At 35.6% G+C, this 11,137-nt stretch overlaps 1 protein-coding gene across 1 annotated transcript; it reads left to right on the top strand.

Moving 5' to 3' along the window:
• The first annotated feature begins 3,395 nt into the window (after positions 1-3,395).
• Positions 3,396-10,124, top strand: LOC138332207 (tripartite motif-containing protein 2-like). The gene is made up of 3 exons (XM_069280208.1): positions 3,396-3,487; positions 6,849-8,641; positions 9,304-10,124. The coding sequence occupies exons 2-3, from the start codon at positions 6,859-6,861 to the stop codon at positions 9,858-9,860; spliced, it is 2,340 nt and encodes a 779-aa protein (XP_069136309.1). The 5' UTR covers positions 3,396-3,487; positions 6,849-6,858; the 3' UTR covers positions 9,861-10,124.
• The last annotated feature ends 1,013 nt before the right edge of the window (positions 10,125-11,137 follow it).

Below are 11,137 nucleotides of genomic sequence, written 5' to 3'. Positions count from 1 at the left end.
CTATACCTAGCCGACGTTGTTTGAGGCAAAATACTTTTGATAATAATTTCCATACGATTTTTTTAGCGATTTCCAATGTCAATTTCAGAAACATTCGATCTCTTTATGTGTCTTTTAATATTCTATTAAAGAAAGCAAGTGATTGTCAATGATATATAATCATTTTATTCAGATTAAAAGAAATCTATTTGTCACTCATGACTTATTTCATATATATAGCATACTGTAGCTAAACTGTTCACTTTATATTATTTGGAATATTCAACAATCTTTTGATACAATACTGTTTTTACATATTTTCATTATTTTTTGTATTTCGTGGAGATTTTTAAATTCCTTTAATAAACAATGTTTGTCCTTATTAGGGATACTTATACAATAAGCGGTACACGTATACGCTTACAGATATGTATTGGAAGCGGGTTGACCATTATTCTTAAAAAATCCTATTATTCTATTTTTGCATTTTTGAATTTAAAATGAACAGATACTACAGTGATTTGCATGATAGAACTTGTTTGTTTGTTTGAGTTTTATGGCCCATCGACAACTAAGGTCATTTAGGGCCAAACTACAGGGCAGGCATTAGTATCAGGATATAAACAAGGACTGTATCTAAAAGACCAGGATAAGAGAAGGCAAATAAAAACTAAAACGAAATTGTAAATGTTGATTTAATAAAAAGTGTTACATAAAACTAGAATACTCTTTAGAGTATCAATAAACATATCCTTATCTCTGGAAGGCTACCCGCTCAGTAGAATATGCTGTGAACTTTGTACCCGTGTAACAGTATGAACTGTATAATACCTAAATAAAGGATAGGACTGTACGGGTAACGTTATAGTGTGTTTCATCGTACAGCGGCCACGTGATATTGTGAGATCAGAAGAAGGAAAATTACAAATGTTTTATATAACATAGGGATAAATTGACGCAAAATAGAAAATATGGATTTTTTTAATAATGGTCGCTCCTCTTTCAATACGTATCCGTATGCTTATACCGCTTATTGTAGGTATCCCTAGTACGAGATTTGAACAAATAACAACACCCTTTACTACCTACATATAAAAGACGCCCTGTGTGTGTTTGGTACAATTAAAACAAAAAAAATTACCGCCCATACCAGCGTACAAAGCCCCAGACAAGGTCAGCATCAAAGATATTTCTTAACAGAACACATAATATATAAAACTATCAGTATGGTAGTTAGGTAATATTTTTTTCAAAACGTTTTGCTCTTGATTATATCATTTATATTGTAAATTGTAATGTAAATAAATTGTCTTTAAGCTGTGGAAATCAAAATGTTTACTTAAAGACACTGTGAAATCATTTCGTTTCGCAGGGCTCAATCTCCGTGAATTATAAGATTTTTAGGTGGAGTTGACCTATATAGTAGCTGTCAGAAGCTTATTATACTGTTGAAGTGTGAGCTTGTGTGATGACAATACATAGATCTGACCTGTCAATCAAACTGATATTATCGACCAATCAAATAATTCCCTGCACTTCAGCACGCTGTGATGTCCCACAAGCGAGCATTGCCCCACACTTACACGTATAAGAGCTTCGCATTTTAATTTAGCAAGTATTTAAAGTGACTCTTTTTTAACTATGCAACATAAGGAACAGTTTGACTTTGACTGAGAATATTCACTACAACCTCTGTTAGCTTCCTTGGTATACATAATGACGTCATTATTTTATGGGCGCAATTCATGTCGTTTTTTCTGAAAGAGCAGATAACTCAGGGTCTAAGGTGTATGTGAAAATACAGAATAAATAGCCAGACAATGTTTTCTCCCACACCTGACAGGGTTATCCCGTGGTTGCTAGGGAAAAGATAACTCTTTCTCCCATACTTCACAGATATATCCCGTGGTTGCTAGGGAAAATATATCTCTATCTTACACAGGGGGTTTAAGACAGCTCACACGCGCTAGACAATAACGTGACTTCATCAATACATGCGGCGTAACTGCGGCGCACATTGTAGATGACGTCATCAATTTTGACGGATAACGACGTTTCTGCGATAATGGCGCGATGAAAAAGCTGGAAACCAAGTGGAATTTCATCGTTTTTTTACTATGTATGGGCAAGCCTCGGGTTGACCGGCAAAAATCTTTCACTCGGGTTGAGATATCCCTGTACACTTAACAGACCCATGTAAGATTCTATTATTCTCCCATACCTGACAGGGTTATCCCGCGGTTGCTAGGGAAAATGACGGGACGTCATCATTACATGCGGGGTCTATTGTCGACGACGTCATTGATTTTGAAGCATTGCGACGTTCCTGTTATGGCGGCACTTTGGAAATGTTTCTATAAAACTGTAATATCATCATGTTTCGATTAAGTATGGGAGAAAAAGAATCAAACATGGGTCTGTCAGGTGAACAGGGATATCTCAACCCTCGTGAAAGATTCTGGTCGTCAACCCTCGGCAAGCCTCGGGTTGTCCAGCCAAAATCCTTCACTCGGGTTGAGCTATCCCTGTCCACCTGACAGACCCATGCAAGATTCTATTATCCGGTAATACGTTTTTTTATAGTCCCCTTTCAACCCGTTTTAGTGTTTATTAATTACAGGGTCTACAAATCACTTCTAATATTCTAGTGGAATCCACAGCGCTTTCAGAAACATTTTCAAGTCTGTGCCTCGAATATAGAACCCCGACTTACATGATGAAAGGCAAAGTGTTTTATTACCACGCCAATCGGTCTAATGCGTTATCTTTGTTCTACTGGTCTTGCTACACATGTGGTTTTTATACAGAGATGATGGCGTAGAAAGCTTTCACTGCAGTATTGCTAATAGTTAGAAAGAAATGCATTGATATTGTCATTTCAAAATAAATTCATCGCTTTACCTTGTAAAAATACCTGAAGCTTGAGCTTGGTGTAAACCTTTAGTAAATCTTATCAGAGTCATACCTTATTTGCTATCCCTTTTGCTTTGAATGTTTATTCAGCTACAATTACAATTATCGGAATTATGAGAATTCTCTTCAGTGGATTACTTAAATTCATGAAAATTGGCAATGTAAGTTAAAAAATAACATTAAATTGAGATTAAGGCGTTTTACGAATAATATCTCATGTTTAATTCGCAAATGCATTGCATTTTCAAATCGCATTATCAATTTTAATTAAGTATTTGTCAATACATTTGCTGTACGTGTTTCTTTTTTAGAACATTTTGTCTATTACTGTTCTTTCACGTATTCGCCTATAATCAAATACAATTGGAAAAAAATGATAACACTTTTTTATCAACCAAATCAAACACCGAGACACAAATATACCAAAGACAGAATCATTCGAATGTAAAATAGCTTTATCATACTTCCTTGATGAGAAGTTATATCCCTTTAATACATCACGTGACAGCACCTGACATTGCCATAGTTGAAAACGAAATAGGAAGTTGTACGTGCTTATACATCAAAGACTTTGACTGGTATTGGTATTTCCTAGGTAAGTATTAAAACTATTCGTTAAACATCTATTACAAAGAATGAAGTTTGGCTCGTTTTGATCATTTTAAATACTATGAACGGTCGGGTACATAAAGTGTGAACATTTCTTTCGAATCCTTAAGTACATCTAGTAAAAACGAAATTACTTTTTAAGCTTTTGATTTATCAATTCTTAAAAACATTTCCATCAAAATTTACCTCGTCTCAATGCTGTATTCGGAATTGTCCACGATTATCCGCTTGCTTTGTGTTATTGTGTTAGTAACTGATTTAAAAGCTTCATTCCAAAGTTAATGATATGCTAATATGTGTATAACTGACTGTAGATTGTTGTTTGGTAATCTATTTCAAAAGATATAACAGTCCCTTCGCCAACTTAATTGGTAAAAATCGTAAACTGAATTGCATTAATTAATAGAATCAATTATAAATGAACTCGTTAAATGACGAAATTCCATGATGTCCTTCAGTATGCTTTCCCGTTCCGGATGACAGATTCTAAATATTACCTTGGCAATATACGTAGGAGTTATTTCGAGCGGTAGGGTAGTTAACCCTAGAACAGCTTCATGTCAAATACAGATATGCATTTATGGATTTAGTTTAAAAATATCATATTTAAAAAGTTTTGCTTACGTATAATTGCATCACATTTTTTCCACTTATTGTATCAACAGAATGAAAATATAATCGTGTAAATTCAGTTTTCATTTAGTAGATTGTTAAGCTAACTATCTCTCATCCTACACTAAATTCACTTCCTCGTACATTTCTCGGTTTATGTGGAAGGCCCAGAAAGTTAATCAAGCGTCTGTGATATAAAAACACATCACCGTATGTAACAGTGTATAACTTACACACGAGACTAAGGAACGCCATAGCTGTCTCGTATGATTCAAATATACTATATGAATTTGTGTTTTCGTAATATAATATGGTTTTATCATTATATGATTTGATCTTATCAATATATGGTATCATTTTATCTATAATTGATTTGATATGATCAATATATGATTTGTTTTTATTATTGTTTTATTTTCATTTGTCATGGTAATATTTTCTTGTATCATTATATCAATCGATTTCACCATTATTGGATTTGGTGACATATTTATATGATTTACATCTACCATTGTTTTATATGGTGTTATCATTGTATTATTTTCATCTATCGTTATATTATTTGATTTCATCTTTATTTGATTTGATTTTACCATTGTATGATACTACTTTACATTATTCCGAAACATCATTATTTTATTCCATAGATACTTTATATGGTTATACTTTTCCATTATATGGTTATACTTTTCCATTGTATGGTTATACTTTTCCATTGTATGGTGATACTCTTCCATTATATGGTTATACTTTTCCATTGTATGGTTATACTTTTTCATTGTATGGTTATACTTTTCCATTGTATGGTGATACTTTTCCATTATATGGTTATACTTTTCCATTATATGGTTGTTCTTCAAATAAAGATGAAATCAAATCAAATAAAGATGAAATCAAATAATATAACGATAAATGAAAATAAAACAATAATAACACCAAATAAAACAATGGTATATGTAAATCAAATATATGTGTCACCAAATCAAGAATATAATCTCAGAAATTTAGTGGATTTTTTAAGTGATGAAAGATAATTTTGAATTTTGTTAAATGAAAAAAACGTGGGCTAGGTCGTGGCAGGTTGGAAGTAATCATGCCACTGGCCTTAGAATTTAGAAAATACTTAGAAATAAGCAAGTATTAAGTAACAAGACAATGCACTCTACACATGTACAGTTAATTAGAGCGAAGCGAGAAAACCCGCTCGATTTTAAGAGGCAACTACTAAGCGGTATTATCTACTTAGTAATATTTCGCTTTTTTATTAAAGTTTTTGCGTACAAATACGTGTTTAAAGTCGTCAGAATATAGTATTTAGTTCTACTAAAGTAGTGTGATTTTATTTTGGAAAGAAGAACCAGTTTTATAAGGATGAACATTGTAAAAACTTGAATAAATCTAAGCATGTGCAGCTTACTAAATTTCCCCATGATGTCGCTGGGATTTACTTGGTGATTATCCGGGTACATACAGGCACATGGGCCATTTTCAGACAAACATATTTACGTGTTCTATTTTCAAATATTTTAAATAAGCATTTTTGTCGAAACTGTACATATTTGAACAAAATTAAGTAAAAATAAATTCATAAGGATCATCGACGGTTAGTTTGCAGAACAATCATAAAAACATAATTGGAGTTTAATGTGATGATAAACAGTATATCATTAAAAAATAGTATTTATGAATACCTGATATTTTCAGCATATGAAAAGAATGTTGGAACAACACTTCTACATATATTCCTTTGTTTATAATGATTATGTGAATGAAAAAGCTAATATTTCAAAAATATAATTGTATTACTTACATAAGAGCGGCTACATAACTATCTACATTAAATGCAACAAACGATCTGGGATAACTGATTGTCATGGTTACTTCGTGTTGATCAGTTATTTGCATTTGCGTCAAGACTAATCATAATTCTTAATGATGACAATGCAAGTTAAAGGGCTTTTATGTTGAAAACGTATGTTTGAGATACCTCATGTTATTAAATATATCTTCTAGTAACCGTTTTAAAGGTAGTGAACGGTCATTTTCTTTATGAGCATCTCTTCATGTTAAGAGCTCCCATGATTTTGAAAAGAGGCATGTTTTGGTAGTAAAATTGTCTTCTTATAAGCCATATTTGAACGATATTATTAAAAGCAGCTATAAGCATTTAATGTCGATTTGGAAAGTGTATATAATTTTGTAAGACGGATCGATTGAGTGGTAGTTCTAGAAATGGACAATGTGATGTGCTTATTTGGTGCAGGAAAATAATTTGGAACTTCACGTTCTTGATCAATGATACATTATAATGTCACCAGAACAGTAATGGGTTAAGATATTATTATTACAATTACCTGGGATATCAACTTTAGTATTTAATATAGTTTCGAACAAAAATGATATATAAACAGTTTGGAGTGGGATGTAGCATTTTTATGTGACATTATTATAATTCTAAATTCTCAAACTGTACATGGACGTACTCGTAGTAACCTCTGATGTTTGTGTATAGCCTCATAACATAAAAACTATATATATTGACATATGAATTTATAATGCATACTCTCGTGGAATTCCAAATTTTTAACTAACAATACGCCTTCATATCAGTCAACCTAAAACGACGCTACGGATTACCTCCATTTTTACGAGATCAATAATATCAACATTTTATAGGCCAATGAAACACGAATCCAATGCTCAGCATTTCTTATTTTATGTGAAATATTTTTCAGTTTGGGAGCCATGACATCACGAAAGAAAAAGGACTATACGAAACTGCTTTCCATCACAGAATGTGGAATATGCGGCTTGGAACTTTGTGATCCTCGACGAATCGAGTGTGGCCATATCTTCTGCCTTAAATGTCTAGGTAAATGTATGATCAACACGCCATTTTGTCTGACATGCAAGCGACCGATGAATCCAAAATCAGGAAAGGTAGAAAACTATCCCGTTGCCGGGGAGATAGTACATCTACTGCAGTCTCTACAGAAGGTTGCCAGTTGTAGCCATATTGTTGATGAGGAAGATAAAACGAACGATGACGACAACGACCAAGACGAGGTTCAATATGACGAGGTTGATGATCGTAATCAACTTTCAAAGCAAGAATCCAATGATGAGGTATGTGATATACACGGATATAAACTGGTCTCCGTTTGCTTGACATGCGATGATGAATTAATTTGTTCAAGATGCAGTATCCATTCTTCACATAAGAAAACAGGAATTCTTGAACACACCAAACAACTAGAACGTCTTCTTGGTGAGCAAACCGATAAACTGTACAAACGAGCAAAAGTTGATGAAGAGGCCGAGGGAAAGCTACAGGATATGATAGAAAAGGAAATCGAACAAAAGGAATCAATAAAAGATGAAATAGAGGAAGTCACTGAAGATCTGTTTGCTCAAATTCACATGAAGAAAGAAGAACTGCTCCAACCTGTCGAGACAAAAGCAGATGAAAATGTAAAAGTTCTGACTGAAAGACAGGAGCATATCAAAGACAGGTTATCTGAGTTTAGGCACATCAGACAAAAAATGGAAAAACTCTCTAATGATGGTACAACAGATTTCTGCAAAAAGGCGAAGCGGTTACTGAAGCAGACTAATATTGCTATGCAGCAGAAAAACATACCCTTACCAACATACCAACACGTTTCCTTCACGAAGAACAATAACATTAGGGACGATTTGTCAAAACTTCAATTGGGGTACGTGAAGGAAGAAGAGTGTGATATGTATGAGGATTCCTCCGATTTCTGCGAATTTAGTCGGCCATCACCTCCGATAACACCCCCTCCCCTACCTAAACCGAAAATAAACATTGGATCAGAAGATAAAGATAGAGGTGGTGTGAATCCATATATGAACCACCTGACCCCTTTTGACGAAGATCCTCCAGTACTACCGCCTCGACGCCCTTTGTTCCGGAACGATTTCCCTGACTCAACTGAAGATCCATATGCTTCCGTTGATTCGGCCTATTATGACATACATTTTACAACAGGAAAAGGAACAGAGATGCTATCCGCAGAACTAAAACCAGTGCCATCGCCACAACAAGGTACAGCAGAAAAAGCATCTACAGAGGCCACTTCATCGGAATCAATGGCAACAGCACAAACGCCATCCCCAGCTAGAGTAAGGCCACCACTACCACCACCAGATTCAACAGCGCCAGCAGCAGCGATGACACCACCACTACCATCATCATCATCACCACCGCCGCCATTATCTCCATTTTCAGGATCCTTTCGAAAATCCGTCTCGATTGCGACTGGCAATCGCTCGACTCCACAGAGGCTTATTCATCGCGTGTTTCTTCCGTTTCGGCCCTCCGGTTTCACAGTTGTCCGTGGGTTTCAGGGTATCTACTATGCTTTTGTCACGGATGACAATGATGTAAAACTCTTCAGGCAAAATGGAGTGTTTGACAAGGTAATCTCTGATTTGACTAAGCCGTTTGATGTTGCATGTCAACCACGCGGGAAAATATTGACACCAATATATATTACGGACGAAGGTAAGATTTGCTGTGTAAGTAACTGTGGACATATTCGCGAGTTCTCGATTCGCACGTGTAGACATATTGCAACGTTGTTAATTGCGCGATTAATACACAAAATGTTACGCGTAGAGTGACTTTGCGATAAAAAATTATATGCATAAATGTCCATTTATCGAAAAGTTAAAGTGAATAATCGGGCAAAGAAAACCAGTCTAAATGCGTTCATTGGCCTTCCAAAAGTTCTCACATATTAATACGACGGTCAAGTTCTGCTTAGTTTCCCAGTTCTGACCATTAGAATAAAGAAAAGTTGAAAGCAATGAAAACGAGGCTGTGTGGAAATGTAACTACGGACATAGTGAGCCGGGAGGACGTTTTAGAATTCCCATACTTTAAATTAATTTCTTCGTACGCAGACAGATTTTGACGAGAGATTTTATTTTCCCATTTCACAAGAAATTATACTGGATACATTCACACCATTTTTACCGACTTTAGCCATCCTTGCCCGACTCTTCACTTTAACCATGTAAGAAAGCTTATCAACAAAAAATGTTTTGGTTAATGATTTTTGTAAGCTACAGCTTTATAGAAACATATTCATTGTTTTTTATGTAAATCAACATATCATAAATGTTATGAATTACAATTGAAACATGCCCAGGTTCTTATTACAGGAAAAGGAACCGGGGACGGCAGTATCAAAGTCTATACTTCCGAAGGACAGTTCCGTAAAGTCTTAATCAGAAAACTCCGGAAACCTCGAGGAATCTCCGTATCACGAGTTGGACTGGTATACGTATGTGATGAGGCAAACATTCTGGTGCTGTGTCCGGATACAGGCAAAAAGAAGAGGGTCATCTCTAAAATTGGGAAAGATCCTCTTTTTGTACTGCCATTGTACGTCATGGTGAGCGCCACTGGGAAGATTCTGGTCTCCGATGTCGGTACGAGACAACTCAAGATCCACCATGAAACCTGGAAGTACACAGATAAGTTCCAACCTTTCGATGACGACGAGGAAGAGCTCTACATCAGTTTCTGCCCAGGGATGTGTTCAGAGGATTCTTCGTCTAATTACTATGTCGTTGACCGGGAGAGGAATGCGCTGTACAGGTTAGACAGTGGGGGTAGGTCACAGAAAATGGAACTACCGGATAAACCTAAAGGTCACGACGGCATACCAACAGCTGTTGCTTTTGACGCCGATACAGGGAACATCATCGTGTTTTAAAGGTGACATGTGTACAAATATAATGTGTATAAAATGACCCCGATATCAGTCAAAATCCTCTCCTTCAACACAGAAATGAAGCAGAAGACACAGGCAACGATTAGCTGCAAACAGCGAAAGTCCTCTGTCAGGATAATAGTGTATTGTATAAATACTGTTAAATACGTTATAATTGCGTATACAATATTTCTTGTGTTCGTAATGATACATAAATTGGAGATAAATGACTCCTACTAGCAATACTGCATTTATAGACTGTTGAAAACCTAAAACCTAAGATGGAAATTCGCCAAAATAACGTAGTTCACATTATTAAATTAGTTGTGAAATAAAACAAACATCAGACAACAGTAATTATGTAAAGGGTAAGGGGAGACAACTGACAGACAACAACAGTAGTTATGTAAAGGGTAAGGGAGACAACTGACAGACAACAACAGTAGTTATGTAAAGGGTAAGGGGAGACAACTGACAGACAACAACAGTAGTTATGTAAAGGGTAAGGGGAGACAACTGCCAGATAACAGTAGCTTTGTAAAGGGTAAGGGGAGACAACTGACAGATAACAACTAGTTATGTAAAAGGGTAAGGGGAGAAGGGGAGAGGGAGACAACTGACATATAACAACGTAGTAATGTAAAGAGTAAGGGGGAAAACTGACAGATAACAACAGTAGTTATGTAAAGGGTAAGGGGAGACAACTGACAGATAACACTAAATATGTAAAGGATAAGGGGAGACAACTAACAGATAACACTAGTTATGTAAATGGTAACGGGAGACAACTGACAGATAACAACAGTAGTTATTGAAAGGGTAAGGGGAGACAACTGACAGATAACACTAGTTATTGAAAGGGTAAGGGGAGACAACTGACAGATAACACTAGTTATGTAAATGGTAACGGGAGACAACTGACAGATAACAACAGTAGTTATGTAAAGGGTAAGGGGAGACAACTGACAGACAACAACATAGTTATGTAAAGGTTAAGGGGAGACAACTGACAGATAACAACAATAGTTATGTAAAGGGTAAGGGGTAGACAACTGACAGACAACAACAGTAGTTATGTAAAGGGTAAGGGGAGACAACTGACAGACAACAACAGTAGTTATGTAAAGGGTAAGGGGAGACAACTGACAGATAACACTAGTTATGTAAAGGGTAAGGGGAGACAACTGACAGATAACAACAGTAGTTATGTAAAGGGTAAGGGGAGACAACTGACAGATAACAACAGTAGTTATGTAAAGGGTAAGGGGAGAAAACTGACA

This window comes from Argopecten irradians, chromosome 9, assembly GCF_041381155.1.
Source record: "Argopecten irradians isolate NY chromosome 9, Ai_NY, whole genome shotgun sequence".
Taxonomy (NCBI): domain Eukaryota; kingdom Metazoa; phylum Mollusca; class Bivalvia; order Pectinida; family Pectinidae; genus Argopecten; species Argopecten irradians.
The sequence above is the reverse complement of the archived record's forward strand: the minus strand, read 5'-3'. Positions and strand labels throughout refer to the sequence as shown.